We start from the raw sequence: 21,064 nt of genomic DNA, 5'->3' as shown, positions 1-21,064 counted from the left end.
AGCACAATTGAGACGGGACTGTGACGTGTGTCTTGAAATGAATTTTAAAACTGTCTGTATACTAACATGTGATGTAATCATGTATGAAAGTGAATGCATAACTGGATTAATATGAATAGAGAATTTAATGCAAGCACAGTGTGGGCCGTATCTGACCTGTGATGTTTCCTGGTCACTGTAGACACCATTGACAGATACTGACTGGTTCAATGTAGTCTGGTCCAGACTCGTCCTTAAAGAGAGGCAAACATACAAATAAGTGTAAAGTCGTCATTAAAAACAGAAAGTTACAACTATGGCCCAGAAGTATATTTTTGCCACACCTGTCAATAGCAATGTCTTATTTAGCAGTTTTTTTTTCTTCCTAAAATCAACTTTAATTAGATTTAATTTTTTCCTGAAAAAAATAAATAAAAAAATGGCAAGATTGGTTAATGTTTTTAAAAGAAGTCTTATGCTCAACAAGGCTGTGTTTTTTTTAAAATCACAAATACAGTAAAAACAATAATATTGTGAAATATTTGTACAATTTTCTATTTAAATATAATTTAAATTGCAATTTATCCAGTCATTTTCAGCATCATTACTCCAGTCTTCAGCGTCACATGATCCTTCAGAACTTATTCTAATATTCTGATTTGGTGAAACATTTATTTCAGAACTGCTAAACGTTTTTGACACCATGATGCATTTTTTTCTTTCAGGATTCTTTATCTAATAGAAAGTTCAGAAGAACTAATATGGTCAGTATTTTTATTTTTGACTTTGGTTACAAGGTAAAAATAAATAAATAAATGTAAACGGGAAAAAATTGCCACCCCACTAGCTGAGTAGAATGGTACAGTCTATTTCTTACCTTGCAGCAGAATCGTTAATCTCAGACTGTACTACTTCCTCTACGGGGGGAGGTGTGGGTGGTCGTCGGGCCCTCTCTTCCTCTTCCCTTTTTCTTTGAATTTCCTGTTCCTCCAGCTGACAGAGAATAGCATGAGAAAGTGAGAACATGTAAAGGAGGATGCAATAATTGGCGTTATCGTTACAAATCCTGCACTTTTATAGGTGTAGGTGTGTAGTTAACAAACCGTGGTGAGCTTCTCTAGCAGTGTGAAACGATCTTCCCAGCCTGCTGCCAGTTTTTCAAAGGCTTCGTGGCGTTTGATAAGACTCTCAACCTCGTCTACGTTAGAGCCCAATTCTGCTGCCCTGACCAGCGGCTCCTGTCCAGCCAGCCACGATTCGGCCATAGACGCATCCCTACTGAACTGTAACACTTCCAGAACTAACATACACACAGAAGCAGAGGAATAACAGAGTATGATATATCACATAAATGCAAGGATGCCATATGGTCAAACAATATTATAATTAGAAAAAACATCAAAAACCATATACATCAAAACTGCCCCCTTATATGCAAATCTCTTTAGCATGCGACGAGCCACAGAAACAAGCTTCCTCCCACATACTCACCGAGCTGTAAGTGGTCCATTTTCTCTTGCCACTTCTGATTAATTTCAGTGCGTTTGGCCTGAAGCTGATCCAATTTCTCTTGAATCTAGAAATCACAGACATCCAATTACATCAGCGTGTGCGTGGGTGCATGTGGGTTTCCTTGGCTAACATGCAGTGATTCATATGTGAATGTGCATGTTTATTTGTGTGTATGTGGACAAACCTCATCTGAAGCATAGTGGTCGTTATTGGTGAGGGTCTGTCCCATTTCACTGCAAGCAGTGAAGCTGTCTGCTCTAGTGTCTATCTCAGACTTAATGTCCTGATGGTTGGCAATGACCAGACCAGCTGAGGAGACGTCCCTACAACAACACAGAGCATATATAGAACCCAAACTTTTGAACGGTAGTGTATGTTTGATTTAGACTTCACAATGTGTATGGTTTGCATGTACCTCGGACTGTCATGTGACTGGATCTGTAAGTTGATTCCCTCCATCCACAACATGAGGTCTCTGACCATGTTTAAGAATCTGAACTTCTCCACTGTGTCCAGCAGGAGCAGCCGTCTGGCTTTAGTGGCAGATTGAAGCCCCTCCCAGGCCTCTGTGACCGCACACTCATGGCGATGGATATCATCAGCTTTCTCTCCGGCGTACGCTTTCTGCAGACGTGCAGCATCGTCCTGCACCTGTGTGACCTGCAATGAAGGGTCAAAGAATGATGTTTAACCTTTAGAAACATAAACCGTCAAAATCAAGCCGTCAGAAAATGTTGAGCATATATGGGAAAAGTTTAAAGGAAGGCTCTTACCTGTCCACTGAGTGCCTGCACATCATGCTCATAGGCTGTATGCTGTCTAAGCAAGTGCTGGACAGTGTTCAGGTCCCGTCCGAGTTCGGCTCCAGCTAGTGTCTCCTTCTTCTCCCTTATGAGCCCAAGGGCTTCCCGGGCATCCTGATGGAAGCGGTGCAGCTCGTACGAGGCGGCCAGCATCTGTGTGCGTGTGTCGATGAGCTCCAGCAGGTCGGCCCAGGCCTCATTGAGCCCGTCCTTCCACTCAGCTACGCTGGCGTTTTCCGGATGACCTGACTCGATAAGTTCATCTGCCTGAGCGTTCACTGCGTCCACACGCTCTTGGCCAATTGTGCTGGTGTCCCGTGCAAATTCACGGAACTTATCACGTAACATCTGAGGGGTCGAGAGAGAACATCCAGAATTATAGATAAGTTTAAGGATACATCTACATTAATCCAGGTACATTTGAAAAAGCTCCATCAAAACTAGCATTTAAGCGATTTTCGCCAAACTAAAAAAAAAAAAAATCATACTGCACACATGTGTAAAACGTAATAAAAGCTCACGAGGTGATACAGAGAAAACAGACATAATAAAGTTCTCACGACATTCTTCTAGCACAATACCTTTATTAGCAAAATATCTCACCACTTGTTGATTCGATTTGGTCGCAAACAGCAAAGCGAAAATTGCTTTTAAAATGTATCTACTTGAGAGCATCTTCAATAAGCTCAGTTTTCACAAGACAACTGAGTGTTGGCGTCTCAATGTGGACGGAAGGTCAAAACAGAGAAAAAAAAGTGCGTTTTCACATGTATCCGGATTAGTGTAGATATAACCTGAAGAAGTAGTTCACATAAATATGATAAACTGAATGTTTTTGCAATTCCAGGAGTTAAGATTTAGGAAGCGAGGACGGAAAAATGCATTTCATACTGTCACATGTTCGTAGTCTTGTCCAAGTTCATGAGACCCGGCGACGACCTCTCTCTCAGCGATCCACTGCTCCAAATCATCCACCTCTCTCTTCAGCTGGGTCAGTCTCAGTCTCTCCTGCAGTTTACCCCTCCTCTCTTCAGCCAGATCCTTCAACCCTGCATACAGTTTATCCACCTGGGCCTGCCTCAGAGTTATTCTTTCACTACATGAGGAGAAAAAAAAAATAGATTATACCAATACTTCACTACAAACGCTTCATCTGACAGTAGGGCTGAACGATATTCGATTTTAACATCGACATCGCGATGTGCGAGTGAGCGATAGTCACATCGCCGGAACATGCGATGTGAAGGGTAGTAGCACAGTAGCACCAGCGGGAGATATTACGCGCTTCATGAGGCACGCGCGCGGTCTCTTGCTCTCTCTCCCTCTCTGCCATTCGCGGTTTGGAGCACAGTCTCTGTCTCGCGGGCGCGCTCGCTCGCTCTAGATTCCGGAGATTTTAACTATTCGCGGGCATCAGGGAGCCGCTATCAATATGCGGGAGACTCCCGGAACTTCCGGGAGACTTGGGATGTCTGTATCTATAATAATATCGGCATTATAATTATTGATTTTTCATTAGGCTATTTCTTTGGTGCCCCCTCAGCTCTTGATGCGCGTGGTGGGAGCGGCGACGCTGACAGGCGGTAAAGCTGCTGTTTAAAGGTGTTCGGCTTTTCTGTTTACAGAAACATGTTCTCTAATCTGTTTAGAAGATTTAATACAAAATATATTAAAGTTTTAGATCATTTAGTTTATTTCATATGATTATGATGACCAACACCAACACTGTTTTACTTTGGCACTTTGGCTAAGAAAAGTTGACTTAAAAGATTGTGAACCAAAATGCTTAAGTTGTTTTATAAAAAAATATATTTATTTTAAGTTATATTGTTGTAAACCAATCAGGGGGTTGGTGTAAAGCTGCTGTTTTATTAAAAAATGTGTTCTGCTTTTGTGTTTACAGAAATGTTCTAATTTTGGAATAAAATATTAAGTGACCTTTTTGTCACTTGTAATGAAGCTTGCTTATTAGTGAAATTATTAATATCATAGAATGGTAATTATTGTCTTTAGCCTGGAGTTATGGCTCTCAATATCGCAATATATATCGTTGGGGAAAAGAATATCGCAATGTAATTTTTTTCCAATATCGTGCAGCCCTATCTGACAGTCCCCCGACCCTTTTATACTCCCCACCTCTCTGGGTGTTCGCTGTTCACCATTAGTCTGCTGCTATTGGCCAGCTGGTGGATGGTCTGAGCGTAGTCCTCGAGAGCCTGCTCCAGAATCTGGTGTTTCTTCACCATCACCAGAGCACTCTGCTCATCCTACAACAACCATAAAAATGTTCAACACTGCATACATAAACACTCCAATAACAGCACAGATCTTAGGCAAATTACTTCAACTCAGTGTTATAGAATGACTGTACTACTATATGAGAATTTTTTTGGGACAAAAAATTTGAACCTAATCAAACTATCTCACATTTTAGCTTCTTCAAAGAAAGGTCTCATGATCAAACAGTCTCAAACTGGGATGCATTTAAACAGTACTGAAGGAGGTCTATTGTATGAGGGGCTTTTGAATGGCAGTGTATGTCTCCTTATACTTCCATGTGCACAATTCTTTCAAGCATCTTTTGAATAGCTGTTAATAACACCTACATAGTTCAGTCTCACTGACCTTTGCCTTCTCCTCTGACATCATATGAAGCTCTTGTTCCCCCATCCAGGCCTCAGCCTCTGCAGCATCTGCGTAAAACTGCTGTGCTCGGTTAGCCTCTGCTAGCCTCATGTTTCTCTTCTCTGTCTCAGAAATCATAAGGGCCCACAATTCCCTCAGCTCCGCCAGACGTTCATCAAGAGCCACTCTCCTCTCCCTGTCCATCTCTGACTCTTTCCCAGGAGACATGTTTCTACCGTGAGCCTGTATGTCATCGATACGGGGCTGATGTCCCTGAATCTCCTTCTGTAGAGTCTAGAGGATAATGGAAATTCAGTCAGATGGCGAAAAAAACCCCTCAAAATTAAAAAAAAATTATAACTTCAAAAACATTGATTGAGCAATCGATTACCTGATTCTTTTTGATGAGCAACTGAACACTGGGCAGATCTTTACCGTGGTCTGTTGAAGTGGCAAGGGGCATCCTTTCCTTCACCCATAACTTAAGACAAAAACACAAAAAAATTACTCAAAACTTTTCCAAATGAATATTGCGTGTATGTATGAATATAGCAAAAAAATTACTTTACACTACTTTAACTACTGTTCAAAAGGGAAAGTCTGACAGGTTTGGAACGACATGAGGGTGAGTAATTAATGACAGTTTTTATTTTTGGGTGAACTATCCCTTTAAGGTTGGTAAGATTTGTTAATGTTTTTGAAAGAAGACTCTCATGCTTACCCAGGCTGCAATTAATTGATAAAAAAAATACAGTAAAAACAGCAATATTATGAAATAAATAATTACAATTTAAAATAACTGTTATCGGTTTTAATATATTTTAAAATGGAATTTATTCCTGTGATCAAAGCTGAATTTTCAGCATCAAGTCTTCACCGTCACATTATCCTTCAGAAATCGTTCTAAAATGCTTAAGAATTGCTGCTTAAGAAACATTTGTCATTATTATGAATGTTGAAAACAGTTTTCTTGTTTAATATTTTTGTGAAAACTGATACACTTTTTTTTTCAGGATTCTTAGATGAATAGAAAGTTCAAAAGAACAGCATTTATTGAAACAAATCGTGTAGAACATTTTATAAATGTCTTTACAATCCCTTTTGATCAATTTAATCATCCTTTGCTGAATAAAAGTGTTAATTTATTTATTTTAAATGTACTGACGCCAAACTTTTGAATGGTAGGGTACTTTGAAACTATTTTCACTCAGAAATTGCTAGTAATTTTCACAAAAAATGACAAAGAAATAAACCAACACATTGAATTAATGGTGAATTTTTCAAGTAGAAAGATTGGAAGTATTTTCTTGTCAAATGTAATGTTGTTGTTTTTTTGTTTTGTTTTTACAATGTAGCGGTTCTTGCTTGTGACTCACAATCTCATCCTCAAGGTCCCTGTTGAACTGATGAGCCTCTTTTGAAGCAAGAAGATGCTGCCTCCGCTGTTTTAGAGGGTCCTGCAGCTGAGCAAAACTGTCTGTCACCCTTCTCTGCTGACCATCCACCTCCACTGGCCCAGAATCCTCTTGGGCCAAGGCCAGAGCCTGTGACTGCAGAGACTGGACCTCTTTCTCACGCACCTCCATCTGATGCTCCAGCATCTGACACACACAAGTACAGGGTCACATAAGGGGTCATTAGATTGAAAACTTACACTTTACACAGAACACTTTTTTCTCCCCAAATTTTTGGTAGTGTTTCCAGCGAGAATGACTTCCCATCCAAATGTTCTGTCCCACTGACTACAGGACAGTTTAATTTCATACAAAGGTGATCTGTGAGTATTAGGAGTTGTGATCTTTCTTGACCTTGGATTTACCTGGTGTTTCTTGAGCAGGATGTTGACACTTGTGAGATCTTTTCCAAATTCATCGCTCTGCAGTTGAGAGGAGAGGTTCTGGAGCCAGGAGTCCAGCGCTGAACAGCTCTGCGTGAAAAGCTCAGCTCGGTTAGCGTCGAACAGACACTGAGCTTTGGCTTGAGTGGTGCTCTCCAACTCCTCCCACTGCTTCTGCAGGCTGCTCAGAGTCTCTGATACAGTCTGCTCCAGCTCCGGCTTCTCCTTCACTAACACCTGACCCTCCTGCGAGAACAAGAAAGAGACCGGCAATCATTGTAGCTATTCTGACCTCTGCTTATGTGTTTTACATTCCTTGTTTTTTATTTATTTAGTATGGCCCTGATGAAGCTATTTGACTTATTAATTTAAATATTTCCAGACTTTCCACATAAAAGAGCAATTCCTAGCAAATCATTTATTTTAGAGATGAGCATTTCTTTTTAGAATTGTCATACATTTTCATTACGTTTACAGGCCTGGAAATGACTATTTAAATTTTTTGTATTGGTTCAGAGGTACATAAGATATCTAAATACACTGGGAGATGATGGGAACATACCTTGTCAATCTTGTCCAGCCAGTCTTTATTGGAGGCCAGCTCAGCCATGAAGGCTTGGTGCTTCTGCCACTTGCTGTGGAGGTTTCTGGCCTCATCATAGGACATGTCCTGAGCCGTCAACATCTTCTCATTTATCCACAAAGTCAGCTACAGAGACGGGGAGGGAAAAGAAGACTTAGGCCCCATTTACACTGCAGGTCTCGTGGTAGAATATTTGTTAAGCATGTTAGAACTTCTAGGTTCGATTCTGACCTCGTATAGGTTTTTTTTGTCCTCATTAAAACCCAAATGTGTTCATCAGAGATTGTATATCAAGAGCAGGGACATGTTTGTATTAGGGGTGTAACAATATATCGTGTCACAATATATCGCAATACAAAAATGCAACAATATGTATTGTGTATAGAGTTCACCCAAATAAAAATTCTGTGTGAGGAAAAAATGTAAGTTTACAGAGTTTTAGTGTCAGTACTACATTACACTACTATATATAATTTTGAATATACTGTATAATAATGCAATGGGGATAATATGTGGGTCCTGAATCCTGATAATGCCAAATGTCTTATGTTACCAGTAAAAAGTGGTACATTATTTTAAATATATCTAGTCAGTGACAGAGTGTTAGCATATTAGTCTAAAATAATTCAGTTTTCAGCTTCAGAATCATGAATATTTTTATTCTGGGTCACCATTGTCCTGTGCATTGGATTACCAGCACCAAGTCCAAGCCTATTCATTCACACCCACAATCTAATACCAAATTTAGCATTTTTAAATCAACAGAAAAAAAAAATTTGTTAACCTTTTATCATACGTCGGAGTATCGCAATATTATCAAATCGTGAGTTCAGTATTGTGATATGTATCGAATCGTAACATGAGGGTATCGTTACACCCCTAGTTTGTATGCATTCTATTTTGTGATTTCACTGGAACGAATTGAGTGTCTCCACAACGGGACTGAAGCGCACAGCTGTGCTCGAGCCGCCGTCACTGATAACAGCGGCAACGAGCACTCAGGATGATTTCAAAAGTAATTCAGCACCAGATCACCTCTTATTTAACACAAACGAATGAAATGTACACTCTGCTAGTTAACTAGAGATGTTTAATTTGTTATAGATAAATCTGTACCGTGAAATGTTTTAAAAAGTCACTTTTTTCAATGATGCACGACTCGCATTTACAGGAGAATATCCGATCTGTCCGCTTGCACGGCAGACACAAATGCACGTATCAGATTCATTTCAGATTTATTTCCACATATGAATGAGGCCTGAATCCAATCTGTAAATATCAGAATCCCTGCTTTTTTTCTCTGCTTACACGTTCGTGGATTATATCCGATCTGTGCCACATGGGAGGGAAAAATTGGAATTGGGTCACTTGAACCATGCAGTGTAACTGCGGCATTATTTGATTCATCCTGTAGGATGTGCTGTGGTTCACTGGTGTAGTTTATATGTCCGTGTTATCTTTCCCAATGGACTTTGTCTTATAATAATTGCTCTGTATATTGTATTATTACCTCTTGTCCATCCTGAAGGAAGTGCTGCAGCTCTCGGTTATCCTTCAGTTTAGCCAGCAGCTCATTTGCAGATTGTTTGTTCTTCTGGTGTCTAAAGGAAATCGAGAAGGAACATGAGATGAAAAACATGATGTTATCTGGACTGGATATAATGGGTTTGTTGAGGGCTGGGCATGTATTTAACGCACACCATTGCCAGGATCCATAGAGATGAATACGGCACAGCTATAATATATTTCCAATATAGCGCAGCTTCTTAAGTATTTATTGCAGTATGCACACAATATTTAAATTTTACGTTTTTGAAAGAAGTATTTTATGCTCACCAAGGATACGTTTATTTGATGATTTAAAAAAAAAAAACAGTTAAAACAAAGATATTGTGAAATATTACAATCTAAAATAACTGTTTTCTATTTTAATATATTTTAAAATATAATTTATTCCTGTGATGGCAAAGCTGAATTTTCAGCATCATTACGCCAATCTTCAGTGTCATATGAACCTTGAGAAACCAGGAAACATTTCTTATTCTCAATGTTAAAAAACATTGTGATGCTTAATATTTTTGTGGAAAAATATTATTATTTATATTTTTTCATTCAAATACTCAAAGTATTCTTTGATGAATAAAAAGTTCAAAAGTATAGCATTTATTAAAAATAGAAATCTTTTGTATCATTATACATGTCTTTAATGTCACTTTAGATCAATTTAATGCCTCCTTACTGAATAAGTGTTAATTTCTTTAAAAAAATATCTTACTGGTGCAAAACCTGTGTAAATTTATACAACAAATGTATGCTAAATTTATGGGAAAATAGCTATATTGTGGCATCGTTGTACTATTACAGTGATTCATTTACTTGATTAAAAATACTACCAAAATACTAATTTTGGCCACACTGATCTTCTAATCATGTCTTTTCATGCTCACCTCTCCTGAATGGAGACTGTCTTCTCTTGGATCTTCTCTGTATAGGTGTTGCCGTCAGATACAAGTCTCCGTCCAGACTCGACCACACCATTGATCTTTTCTTCACTGGCCTCCATGGTAGTAAGGAAATCCTCGTGTTTCTTGATGGCCTCCACAGCCCCTTGCAGGCTGGAGGGCATCTCTGTGTGTGACAGAACATATTCCTGTGGGCAAAGAGATAAGGTTATCAGCTTTCATTAAGGTTTCACCCACCAATCAGGAGTCCTTATTTGCAGATTATTCAACTAAAATGGTGTCTTATTTAGTTGTACAATACCAAAAATACAAGCAGTATAGCCTACACACACCTGGCTATTGAGGAAGCCCTCTGCCTGTTTTGTATCTCGTAGCAAGGTTTGGAAATCAAAGGCCTGGGCAAGGACACAGTGGCGGCTCTCCCACATTCTTCTCAACTCGTGCCAGCCGGTGTCCAATGCTTGCAGTCGCTGGGCTAAGAACATGTACTGGGCATCAGTCTGTCCCTGAGTTACCTAAACACACACAATCACAAATGGATACAAAGATGATTTGCTTTAATTATCTTTACAACAACTATTTTCAGGTATTTGTCAAATTTCAGTAAAATATATGCTTCCGGTAAAAAGTTTGAGGTCAGTAAGATTTATTTTTTTTCTTTGAAAGAAAAATAAATTAATTTTATTAATCAAGGATAAATTAAATTGATCACTCAAAGGGTTATTACATTTATTTTTCAAATAAATACTCAAGAATCCTGAAAAATGACAAAATAACTGTTTTAACATTAATATAAGAAGAAATTGTTCATGAGCAGCAAATCGGCATATTAGAATGATTTCTGAAGGATCATGTGACACTGAAGACTGGAGTAATGCTGAAAAATCAGCTTTGCCATCACATGAATAAATTACAAATTAAAATATATTAAAATAGAAAAGTTATTTTAAATTGTAATACTATTTGACAATATTACTGCTTTACTACGGTATATTCTAATCAAAGAATACAGCCTTAGTCAGCATAAGAGTCTTCTTTCTAACACATAAAAAAAAATCTTCGTATAGCAATGAAGGTTTTTATCTTTTTTCCACATTTACATTAACTGACCTCAGCTCCAGTAGCTCTCATCTTCTCATAATCTTCCTTGTAATTATCTACTTCATTCTTTATGGCCTCATGTTGTCCCAACAGACGCTCCGCTTCGACCAGAGAGGTGGGCGTGTCCTCGGATGCCACGGTGGTCTGTGTACGAGACAGCCAGGCCTGGAAGTCATCAAGATCTCTGAGGAAGCCCTGAAGCTTTGAGGCTTCGCCCAAAGACTCCTCACGCCGCTTCATGGTGGCTCGAAGCTCCTCCCACACGTCCTGGATTTCAGCCAGTCGACCCTTGATCTCCTCCTCCTGCTCAGGATGCTCAGACGCCAACTTCTCGGCCTCAGAGCGCATATCATCCAACTTACCCTGTGGAAGACAACGAGAAGAGAACAAGTAAGAAAAGATATAAAAGCAACAATTTCTGTCTGGTTGTATTAGATATAATGATGTTTTTTTAGTGTTTTTTTACCTGTATAGCCTCCAGGTCTCTCTCCATACCAGTGAGCTTGCGCTGCAGGGCCATGACCCCAGCCAGGTCGTTTCCAAGGCTCTGTGTGGACTCAATGACTTTGGTCTTCTCCTTCATCCAGCTCTTGATCTCATTACACTCTAGATGATAGTTCTGGATATTCAGTGCAGATTCCAGAGCTTGTTTGCGCTGGTTGGCCAGACTCTGGAAATCCGACCACCTTCAGAGGAGGATGAAGAAGGAGAAGTGTGAGGTCATTTCTGATTATCTAACTTTTCTGTGTGTATCCGAGTTAAGTTGGTTTTGTGTGCTGTTAATCTCTCCTTTGATATAGTTTTGTCAACTATATAACTAGATAACTCTGGGTGTGGTCAATCTGCTCTTTGTGTTGGTGACTGTACCTGTTATTGAGTTGGTTTTGCGTTTGGTCAATATGCTCTTTGTTGCGGTTGTCTGATCCAAGCAGCTGTTGGGCCACTTGATTGACATCAGAAATGCGAGTGCCCAGTGTGTTCATCTCTGGCTCCAGAGTTTCAAACCTTCAGTCAAAACAAAACAAACCATATTACACCAATATATGCCATTTCAATAAGATTAATAATTAAAACTTACACAAGGATCATTGTATTTGTTCTAACCTCTGCTGGACCACCTCCAGGTCCTCTAGTTTGGTGGGAATCTCCATGTTGTGCAGCCACTGTTCTTTTTCTCCAACCCACAGCTGGCAGGCACTAGCTTCACTAAACATGCGATACAACGCAAGTGCCCCATCTAAGGCCTGTCGCCATGACGAAGACAAACCCTCTAACTCTTCATAGCGCTGCTCTATCGCTGGGAGACGGCCCTCCACCTGTTCAAGAACAAGAGGCCTTTAAATAAATAATATGAGTAACAAACACTACTGTTCAAAAGTTTGGGTTCAGCAATTTTTTTTTAAATGTTTTAAAAGAAGTCTCTTATACTCACCAAGGCTGCATTTATTTGATAAAAATACAGTAAAAACAGTAAAACTGTGAAATAGGATTACAGTTCAAAAAAAATTTTTTTTTCTATTTTTCTAATTTATTCCTGTGATGCAAAGCTGGATTTTCAGAAATAATTATATTATGCTGATTGGTGCTCAATAAACATTTCTTATTAATGTTAATGTTGAAATCAGTTGTGCTGCTTAATATTCAGGATTCTTTGATGAATAGAAAATTCAAAAGAACATAATATATTTGTAATACAAATCTTTTGCAACATTATAAATGTCTTTAATGTCATTTGATCAATTGAATGCATTCTTGCTGAATAGAAGTAATAATTTCTTTTTTTTTAAACTTTTACTGACCCCAAACTTTTTGAATATATTAATAGGGGTGTCAATCGATTCAAATATATAAATTGTGGTAAATATTGGTTATTGATCTGTAGTTAATGCATAATTTCTTTCCAGTGTGTGTGTGTGTTGTGTGTACCTGTGGGGAGTGTGTGTATGCTGAGGGCAGTGTTGAGGCCTGTTCATGTAGTGAGTCGATGAGTGATCGGTGACTTTGAATCTCTTCTTCCACCTCTCTCTGCGTTCTGGCCAGGGTCTGTGTAGAAAACTCATCATGGCCCAGTTCTTGACTAGACACCTACAAACAGAACAGAGAATAACAAAAAAATCAGTCTGATGATTAAACTCAGCAGCAAGGCTAGACCATGAATTCCTTTACAATAGAATAGGACAAAATAGAAATGTGAACAAATAGTAAGTAAAACATATTTGTTTTACCTGTCTTAGTGTTTCCATTATCCAGGCCTCCATGTCATTGGCGTCTGTTTGGAACTGATGGAAAGCTACAGACTCATTGAGCCTCTGCTCACGCAACTCTGAGGTCTGTGGAAAGAGAGAGTGTGAAATGTGGTGCTGTGTAAAGACACACATTCCACTTTAAAGTTTGAGCCATTCTCTGGTTCTGTACCTCTTCGAGGTGTGACCACTGTGCTCTCACGTCCTTGATTCGCTCTGTAACCTCAGGTGCTCCAGAGTGGCCTTCCTTTACCAGGGCTTCTCCACCAGCAATGCTATTCCCCAGAGGGCCGTACCGGGCTGCCATCTCGTCCCTGAAGGCCTCATGTTTAGACAGGAAGTGAAGAGCGGAGCTCAGGTCCTTTCCATAATCTCCTCCGGACAAGATCTGCTCCTGCTCTCGGATCCAGGCAGCCTCCTCTCCCAGCTCCCACAGGAACTGCCACAGTCTGCGCGAGTCATCAAGACGAACTCGTCGATCCGCTGCCAGCTGGCCCAATTCTCCATATGCTCGACCCAGAAGGTCCACCTTCTCTTCAACCAGCGCAGGGTCACACGGCTTATAACCTAAAGAGAGAGGAGAACCAATTGTGTTTTAATTGTGAGCTCAAGACCAGCACATGTTTGTTTATGTGTGGGGCGTATCCTCACTCTGTTCATTTGAAGTAAATCTCTTCGCAGCAGCCTGCACAGCTTTGACTCTCTCCGCCTGTGAGGATATATCAGCTTCCACTAGTGTGTGTTTCTGCAACAAGTCCTCCACATCATGAAGGTGTTTTCCACTGTCCTGGGATTGTAGGCGACTCTAAACACACAAACAAAAACATATAAAGGACTCATCTATATAATAAGACAATAAAACAGTATATCATAATGGGGGTGGGGGGGGTTGGGTAGGGGTGTTGCAAGGTAGAGCTAGGAAGCGTGTCTGTGTGAGAGCGCCCTCTGCCGTTCAGATGGAGCAGCATTTACTACCGATCACCCGCACTGCACTGACAAGCTGCGCATAAAATAATCGCAGCCTTTGCCAAATCGCGTGCGGTTTCATTGCGATTAATTGTGCAGCCCTAGTCTGAATGAGTCCATACCTTCATGTCTTCCATCCAGTCCATGATGTAGCTCATCTCCTGTAGGAGGCGCTGCAGGTCTCTGTGTGCTAGCAGCCTCTCTCGCCGTGCCGCAAGTAGTTCCTTCAGATACTCCCACAGTCTGAGCACGTTATCCCTCCGTGCCAGTACGCGCCGCACTTCATGATATCCCTCCGCTTCCAGTTCTCGAGCAACAGCTTCTACAGCTGCTACGCGCTCACCATACGCCTGGATGTCAGTCTCGATGGCCTCATGTTTGCGAGTGGCTGCCTCCACAGCCCCCAGTTCAACACCAAAATTGTCCTAAAGGTGGAGACAATGTTTTTTATTAGTCAACATCTCACATCATACTATAAATATTTTCTTCTAAGTGTCAATCTACTTCACCTGTGACACTAGCCGCTGGTTTTCGCTGAGCCAGGTTTCTCTCATGGCTGCTTTGCGGTCAAAGCGTGCAGCCAACATCTCCAGCTTCTCCTGACGAATCAGCTCGTTTCTCAGTGCCAACTCTCTCTCGTGTTCCGCTTTCTCTAGCCTCTCCCACGCCTTCTCAGACAAACAGCAAACACAACAGGCCATGAGCATCACTCAAAACTCAAGCTAGATTTGTGTAGATTCACATATACAAAAGCATTTGATGTGTATATACCTTGTTGATGTCAGAGATGAGTTTTCCCTCTCTGGGCATGTAGACTTTCTGATTGTTTGCTCTCATTTTACTCTGAATGGTGAAGAGCAAAACTTCCAAATTTCCCTTTTCAGTGAACCTGTCAAAACACATACAATAATAAAGGGATGCATCTAGAATTTTAAACATTTAAAGTCAACATAAAAATCCAGTATAGAGCTCATTTTACTCTATTGTAATGTGATTGTTGTGTGTATATACACAAGTTAAACAGGATATTCAGTGAGAAAAATTGTTGCAATTGTAAAAAAAAAAAAACCCAGTTTGGTTACACTTTATTTTACAGTTCAATTATATATTTAAGTAATATTAATTAAGTACATGTACTTACTATAGGGTTTGGTTGAGGGTTAGTTGCATGAAATCATGCATAATTAACTGTTAATACTATTGTAAGTACATGTAACATATGTAACAAGGACACTGTAAAATAAAGTGTTACCAAAAGTTTTTATTTGTGTCATTTACTCACCCTCAAGTTGTTCCAAATCTGTATGAATCTCTTCCTTCTGCTAAATACAAAAGATGATATTTTGAAGAAGGGTCAGTAGCCAAACAATTGATGGACCCCATTGGAAAAATACTATGGAAGTCAATGGGGCCCATCAACTGTTTGGTTACCAATCTTTCTTCAAAATATCTTATTTTGTTTAGCAGAAGAAAGAAATTCATACAGGTTTGGAACAACTTAAGGGCGAGTAAATGACAAGACAATTTACATTTTTGTATGAACTATCCCTGTAAGAATTGTACTGTATTGGAAAACAAATAGATTATGTAGTGTTGGGTGTTTATCAACATTATTTAATGAAATTTTGAGCAAAATTACTTTTTGAAGATATTCAGTCTTGTGTTCTGATTTTTTTTTTAAAGTGAAATTATGTTTAAAACAAGAAGAAGAAAAAAACCTGCCAATGGGGCAAGAAAAATAAGCTTAATTCACAGGGAAAACATTTTCCATTGGCAGAAATCAAGAACATCTTAAGTCATTTTGCTTCTTGACATAAGAATGCTTAGATATTAGTACTGGTTAAGACAAACCAAGATAGAAAATCATTTTATGGATGAAAAGCCTGCACAGCTTAGCTGATGTCAGTGGAAAAGTCAAGTTGTTTCAAAGCAAGAGCAAGTTAATACATTTTAACTGAAGATTAAAAAAATATGTTCTGCTATGTAATAACATGCACCAATTGATCAGTAAGACCAGGAACGTGCATTAAAAAAAGCAAATAGGCTCAAACTTGACTTGATACCCCTCATTTACACCATTTTTTTAACTTGATCACTCACTTAGGTGGTTTCTCCACTGTGCGGTAGGTATTGAAGGCCTGTAGCTGGTTCTGAACCGCACCCAGTGAGTTAGCGAGTTGACGGTCATTAAGGGTAACGATGGTTTGTTCAATCCACTGCAGCAGCTCTGATGCCAGAGTCTCGTATTTCTCTATCAGCTGATCTGCCTCGATAGCATAGTCCAGCACCTACAGAAACAGTCGAATACACCCCTATTCAGTTTATAGAGTAATGACCCACACTTACAGAAACACTTCAGGAAATGGCTAATAATGGTAATTCTCTCGCGCTCTCCATGTACCTTGCCGATCCTCTTTCCCTCTACAGCGAGCGCCTTCATCTTGCTGAAGTAGTGGTAGTATGTGGCCACATATGTGATGATGGACTTCTCATCAGGCTGATCAACATTCACATCTAGAGAGCAAGGGAAATGACAGAAATACATTAGCTAGTCAATAATAATAAAAAATATGCTCTTTTGTTCATTCTTTTTCTTTGGCAGATTGTCTCTTGATTTGGTCTGTCTGGACACCTTCCAACCAAAGGTTCTGTGTGCATCTCAGATTATATTGTTTTTGTCGAGTGTCTGTGGCTAGATGTGTCTTTACTATCTGGTTAAAAATGATGCATGAATTTGCTATTTATGCACATATCTGAATCTCACCCTCTGGATCCAGTAGCTTGGTAAGACCCAGCTCCTTCTCAGCCACATTAAAGGCATTCTGCAGGTTATAGTGGGCATTAGAGCGCTTAAGATTATCAAAGTCAATCAAGTCTGACCTAAAAATGAGAAAGAAAGAAAGAAATTAGAAAATCAACAGGAATTTTATTTTGAGGCGGTAAAACTCTTTGCCAAGAGGACATTTCAGTTTGACACTAAGAACACTGCAGTACAGTTCTCCAACAAAAGAGGGAAGCACTCCATCACTGTGAGGGATTTTCTCTCCTTATTTAGGTCAACCTAATTCAACGTTTCCTTTTTTATGTTATGCTGCATGAAAAAAATTGCAGGAAAGAACAAAAGCTGCTGGGCGACAGTTGAGAGGAAGAGAGCAAAAATGAGGAGATGGTGGTACTGATACTGATACAGCAAGAGATCCTACGTGGCCCAATTAGTTTGATGAAATCATTTCACAGGAAGACGAAAGAGGAATCTCACCTCAAATATACAAATCATACAATGTACAGTAAATACAGCTGGGACCATTTTAGAGCACATGCTTCCATAGCATATAAAAAACAAAAACAAAAAACAAACCAAAGAGCTGGATTAACAAAACAAACGTCTTTACACATCTCAGAATTCACAAATTTAGAGTAAAATGATTCCTTCAATTTACTGATTTATATTTATCTATACACATCTATACACAACAAAGTTAAAGTTCCAGATTGCCGTTGGAGGCCCCTGCAGACATCACTGTATGTGTGGGAACATGCTGAAGAATGAAGGGCCGGGAAGAGCATGAGCACATGCTACTATGTGGAAATTGCAGTCATACCAAAGCTTGTCATGCGTTTGAGAACAAAGGCCTTGTACCGGTGTACTTGTAAGTCAGTTTGTGTGTTTGTGAGCTCAGATCGATACCTGTGTTTGTGCACTATGGCACTGAACGCTAGACCGTCTCTCCAGCTGGTGGTGAAGTTGTGGACATTGACATTCGGGTACCTGAAAGGAGAGTAGCTTTCATTAGGACAGAACCAGAACTAGTGTGTGTTCAAGAGAACAGAAGCATCATTCAGTCATCGATTCACTTCATTTCTTTCTCTTCCTCTCTTACCCTGCAGTCTTCATCTGACACCACAGCAGCAGAGCATCTTTGGCGGATTTCTTCTCCTTGTTGTCCTCCGTCTCAACGCTAATGTCTTGGATCTGTTCAAACAAGTGAGACGGAAAAACATTTAACAGTCTAAACTTCTGATCTTTAACTCTCAGTTTAGATTTTAGGTTTGGGTGAGTTTTTAGCCATTTTTAGTAGACTCATGTCAACATAGATCCCATTTTTGTTTTGATTATGTTCTACAAGTTATTGTTTAGTTCAGTTTTGTATACATTACTGGGAAATTAACATAAATACTGTAATCACTAGTACCTGAATCTTTGGGAGAGAATTAAGTTGTAGAATGCAGTTGTCATATAAATAACCAAACACTGTGTGCACTTAAAATGATTTAGTACATGACACTCAGAAGAGCTGTGACAGTCGTATTTAGCTGTTGTGTGTTCATGGCCTTTAAGTTTAACACAAACCAACCATAACATCAGTGGAACCATTACACACAGGAACCATTACATTTTTGCTGCCAATCACATCGTTTACTGGTCTTTATACACTACCGTTGACAAGTTTGTGGTCAGTTTCTTATGCTGTCCAAGGCTGCATATACTTGCAGATATGCAATATTAAGAAATAATTTTACAATTCAAATTTTATCAATTTAATATCTATTTTAATACAATAAAATGTAATTTATTTCTGTGATTGCAAAGCTGAATTTTCTGCATTATTACTCCAGTCTTCAGTGTCACATGGCTTTCGGCTTTTGCGTTCTACAGTCGCCATTCATTAAGTTTACTGTGGCGAGCAGGACACGGCTGAGGGCCGGGGGAGAACGACGCGAGGCCGGTGGTGTGATTACTGATGAGCGGCACCTGTGAGACGCACCGGTCTTGTATCTCTCAGGGAGGAGCGGGAATTTTCTTAGCAATGCTAAAACGCACATCAACCGATCACTTGTTTAGCGTTCATGTAAACACTACATTCAGATTCACCAATCAGAACGAATTCAGTTAGATTGAAACAAAAGGTGTTCATGTAAACAACAATGAATGGCAAATATAGAAAGCAAAAGCCGAATCCTGGACATTTTGGACGATCTCGACGGCTGGACATGTCCGGGAAAAAGGATGTATGGTAACCCCTACTACTCAGCTTTCTCCACAGAGCAAGAGCCTGTTGGCTTAGCTTCCAAAAAAAGATGGCTGACACTATACATTCTGTGAGTGAGATCCCACCCTCTATGGGCGGGTTGAAAAAATGTGGAACTAGCGCCTTCTACTGGCTGTAGTCTCTAGTCTCTATCCAAAAAATCCTCCGATGACGCGAAATGACGATTTTTGCGTCATTGGAGGATTTTTTTCAGACAAAAAATAGATAAATCTCTCGTCTCAGGGGGACATGAGGGAGGGAAGCATGGTAATTCGAAAATACTACAGGTTTTCTACAGATACAAAACTTAATGCTAAATGCTGAAGTATCCCTTTAATAAAAGTAATAATTTATTTTAAAAGTAATCTAGATCCGTTCCAGAGTATATGGATATATGGAGTATCCTTACAAGAACTTATAATCTGCTTCAATTCAATCACAAAAAAAAGGAAAATGAATTTTTTTTTCAATATCTTGTTTTCACTCTTCAGCAACATAATAAAACACATCAGCAACATCTTCACAAAATAATTAGAAGCAGTGATGAAACACAGTAAGCAGTCTGGATCACTGGGCTTTGATAATTAGCTTATTTCAATAGAAAGAATATTGAGCTGATTTAAAAAAGGACAGGCAAATAAAAAAGGGCAATGAAGTGGCCGACACAAATAAGTTAATTATCTTCATTATGAATAGATGACACTGATGAAGCCATTTGAAAGACAAACAAAAAGAACAGAATTGGGTTAAAAGACAAAAGATCACAATAATGACAGATAATCACACTAAGACTTTTTGTTTGGCTCAACATGTGTCTATGAGTCAAATTTCAAAGTCAGGACTATATTTAATAATGTGAGATTCCCTACACAACTATAATTAGTGCACCAATCAATTGACATAACACCAATTTAGTTAAAAACAGGTGTTCCCATTTGATCAATGATGGGTAAGAGATGCTGTATCAACTGACTCACAGGCTTAGACACACACCTATGTCTAGTCGAAGCCACATCATCCTACCTGGAAGCGGAGGATTATAGTCCAGATGAGTCCAAGTGTGAGGCGGTGGTTTCCGTCGACTATGTCGTGAGAACCCATATTCTCCAGATGAACCTTTTGTTCCTTTAGGAACTGCAGAGCCTTGTCAACGTTCTCCAGACAGTGGATGCGCATACGGCCCTTGGTTGGCTTTGGCTGAGAGAGAGAACAAGAAATTAAAAGAATTAAATGAAAGTGTATGGATAATCACAGCAATTAAGTGTTTGAAACTGACAGATGAATATGACAAGAAAAACAGGTTTATTAGAGAGGGACGGAGGGAGGAATGGATGCTGACCAGTTGTTCACTGGAGAGAACCTCCAGCAGTCGGATAAGCATGCGTCCATCGCGGAGGTCAGTGTAGAGGTCACCGATTCTGCAGGTCACACGGCCCAGGTGAGAATTCACCCATTTAGTGAAAGTCTTCTTTTGCACTGCCTCTCTCTCATCTGGAAGAGAGAAAAAAAGAGGTCTGGAGGTCAAACATAGACTGCGAATGCATTTCAAAAATTATCCCAAAAATACACATATTTCTAAAGAAAAACATTAGGTCACTAATTTAAAGGCAGAAAAACAAGACTTCATAAATTTTACTGCAACAAGCCATGTCAGGACCTGCACTTTACAACTGTGCATAAAATGAACATTCAAGAATGACATGCAGAGACCGAGGACTGACTGTAACTCTAATCTCTATTAAAGCAACTCAATTACTGCAGCACGCTGACAGCTTGACTGATGGCTGCCCACATTAATCAGAGCAGACCTCACTCATAGCCAGCCAATTATGTGACGGAAGGGGCGGGACTTAAATGCAGAGAGCACTGTGACGAGATAAAGCATCCTAATTTTTATAATGTTTCTCTGCCCATAATCTGAAT

General features: G+C 39.6%; 1 protein-coding gene across 5 annotated transcripts in view; it reads right to left on the bottom strand.

Annotated features, from left to right (window-relative positions):
* The window catches only part of sptbn2 (spectrin, beta, non-erythrocytic 2), a 95,297-nt gene that overhangs the window by 6,164 nt on the left and 68,069 nt on the right, over positions 1-21,064 (bottom strand). For all 5 annotated transcript variants that reach the window (XM_079606574.1, XM_079606575.1, XM_079606577.1 and 2 more), the window contains 35 exons: positions 20,481-20,632; positions 20,165-20,338; positions 17,993-18,084; positions 17,800-17,880; positions 16,876-16,991; positions 16,513-16,625; positions 16,212-16,399; positions 14,883-15,000; positions 14,621-14,779; positions 14,234-14,536; positions 13,797-13,950; positions 13,318-13,712; positions 13,128-13,232; positions 12,829-12,987; positions 12,007-12,218; positions 11,770-11,907; positions 11,369-11,588; positions 10,912-11,265; positions 10,134-10,316; positions 9,787-9,989; positions 8,850-8,940; positions 7,319-7,465; positions 6,739-7,002; positions 6,296-6,520; positions 5,311-5,400; positions 4,920-5,213; positions 4,431-4,561; positions 3,186-3,390; positions 2,265-2,642; positions 1,907-2,151; positions 1,676-1,814; positions 1,471-1,555; positions 1,083-1,279; positions 857-972; positions 157-232 (listed from right to left, as the gene is read on the bottom strand). In XM_079606574.1, coding sequence (XP_079462700.1) covers positions 157-232; positions 857-972; positions 1,083-1,279; positions 1,471-1,555; positions 1,676-1,814; positions 1,907-2,151; positions 2,265-2,642; positions 3,186-3,390; positions 4,431-4,561; positions 4,920-5,213; positions 5,311-5,400; positions 6,296-6,520; positions 6,739-7,002; positions 7,319-7,465; positions 8,850-8,940; positions 9,787-9,989; positions 10,134-10,316; positions 10,912-11,265; positions 11,369-11,588; positions 11,770-11,907; positions 12,007-12,218; positions 12,829-12,987; positions 13,128-13,232; positions 13,318-13,712; positions 13,797-13,950; positions 14,234-14,536; positions 14,621-14,779; positions 14,883-15,000; positions 16,212-16,399; positions 16,513-16,625; positions 16,876-16,991; positions 17,800-17,880; positions 17,993-18,084; positions 20,165-20,338; positions 20,481-20,632 — 6,302 coding nt within the window. The remainder of the gene's footprint in view (positions 1-156; positions 233-856; positions 973-1,082; positions 1,280-1,470; positions 1,556-1,675; positions 1,815-1,906; positions 2,152-2,264; positions 2,643-3,185; positions 3,391-4,430; positions 4,562-4,919; positions 5,214-5,310; positions 5,401-6,295; positions 6,521-6,738; positions 7,003-7,318; positions 7,466-8,849; positions 8,941-9,786; positions 9,990-10,133; positions 10,317-10,911; positions 11,266-11,368; positions 11,589-11,769; positions 11,908-12,006; positions 12,219-12,828; positions 12,988-13,127; positions 13,233-13,317; positions 13,713-13,796; positions 13,951-14,233; positions 14,537-14,620; positions 14,780-14,882; positions 15,001-16,211; positions 16,400-16,512; positions 16,626-16,875; positions 16,992-17,799; positions 17,881-17,992; positions 18,085-20,164; positions 20,339-20,480; positions 20,633-21,064) is intronic.

The sequence above is a fragment of the Phoxinus phoxinus genome (assembly GCF_949152265.1).
Source record: "Phoxinus phoxinus genome assembly, chromosome: 3".
Lineage (NCBI taxonomy): Eukaryota > Metazoa > Chordata > Actinopteri > Cypriniformes > Leuciscidae > Phoxinus > Phoxinus phoxinus.
Note: the sequence above shows the minus strand (reverse complement) of the source record. Positions and strands in the feature narration are given on the sequence as shown.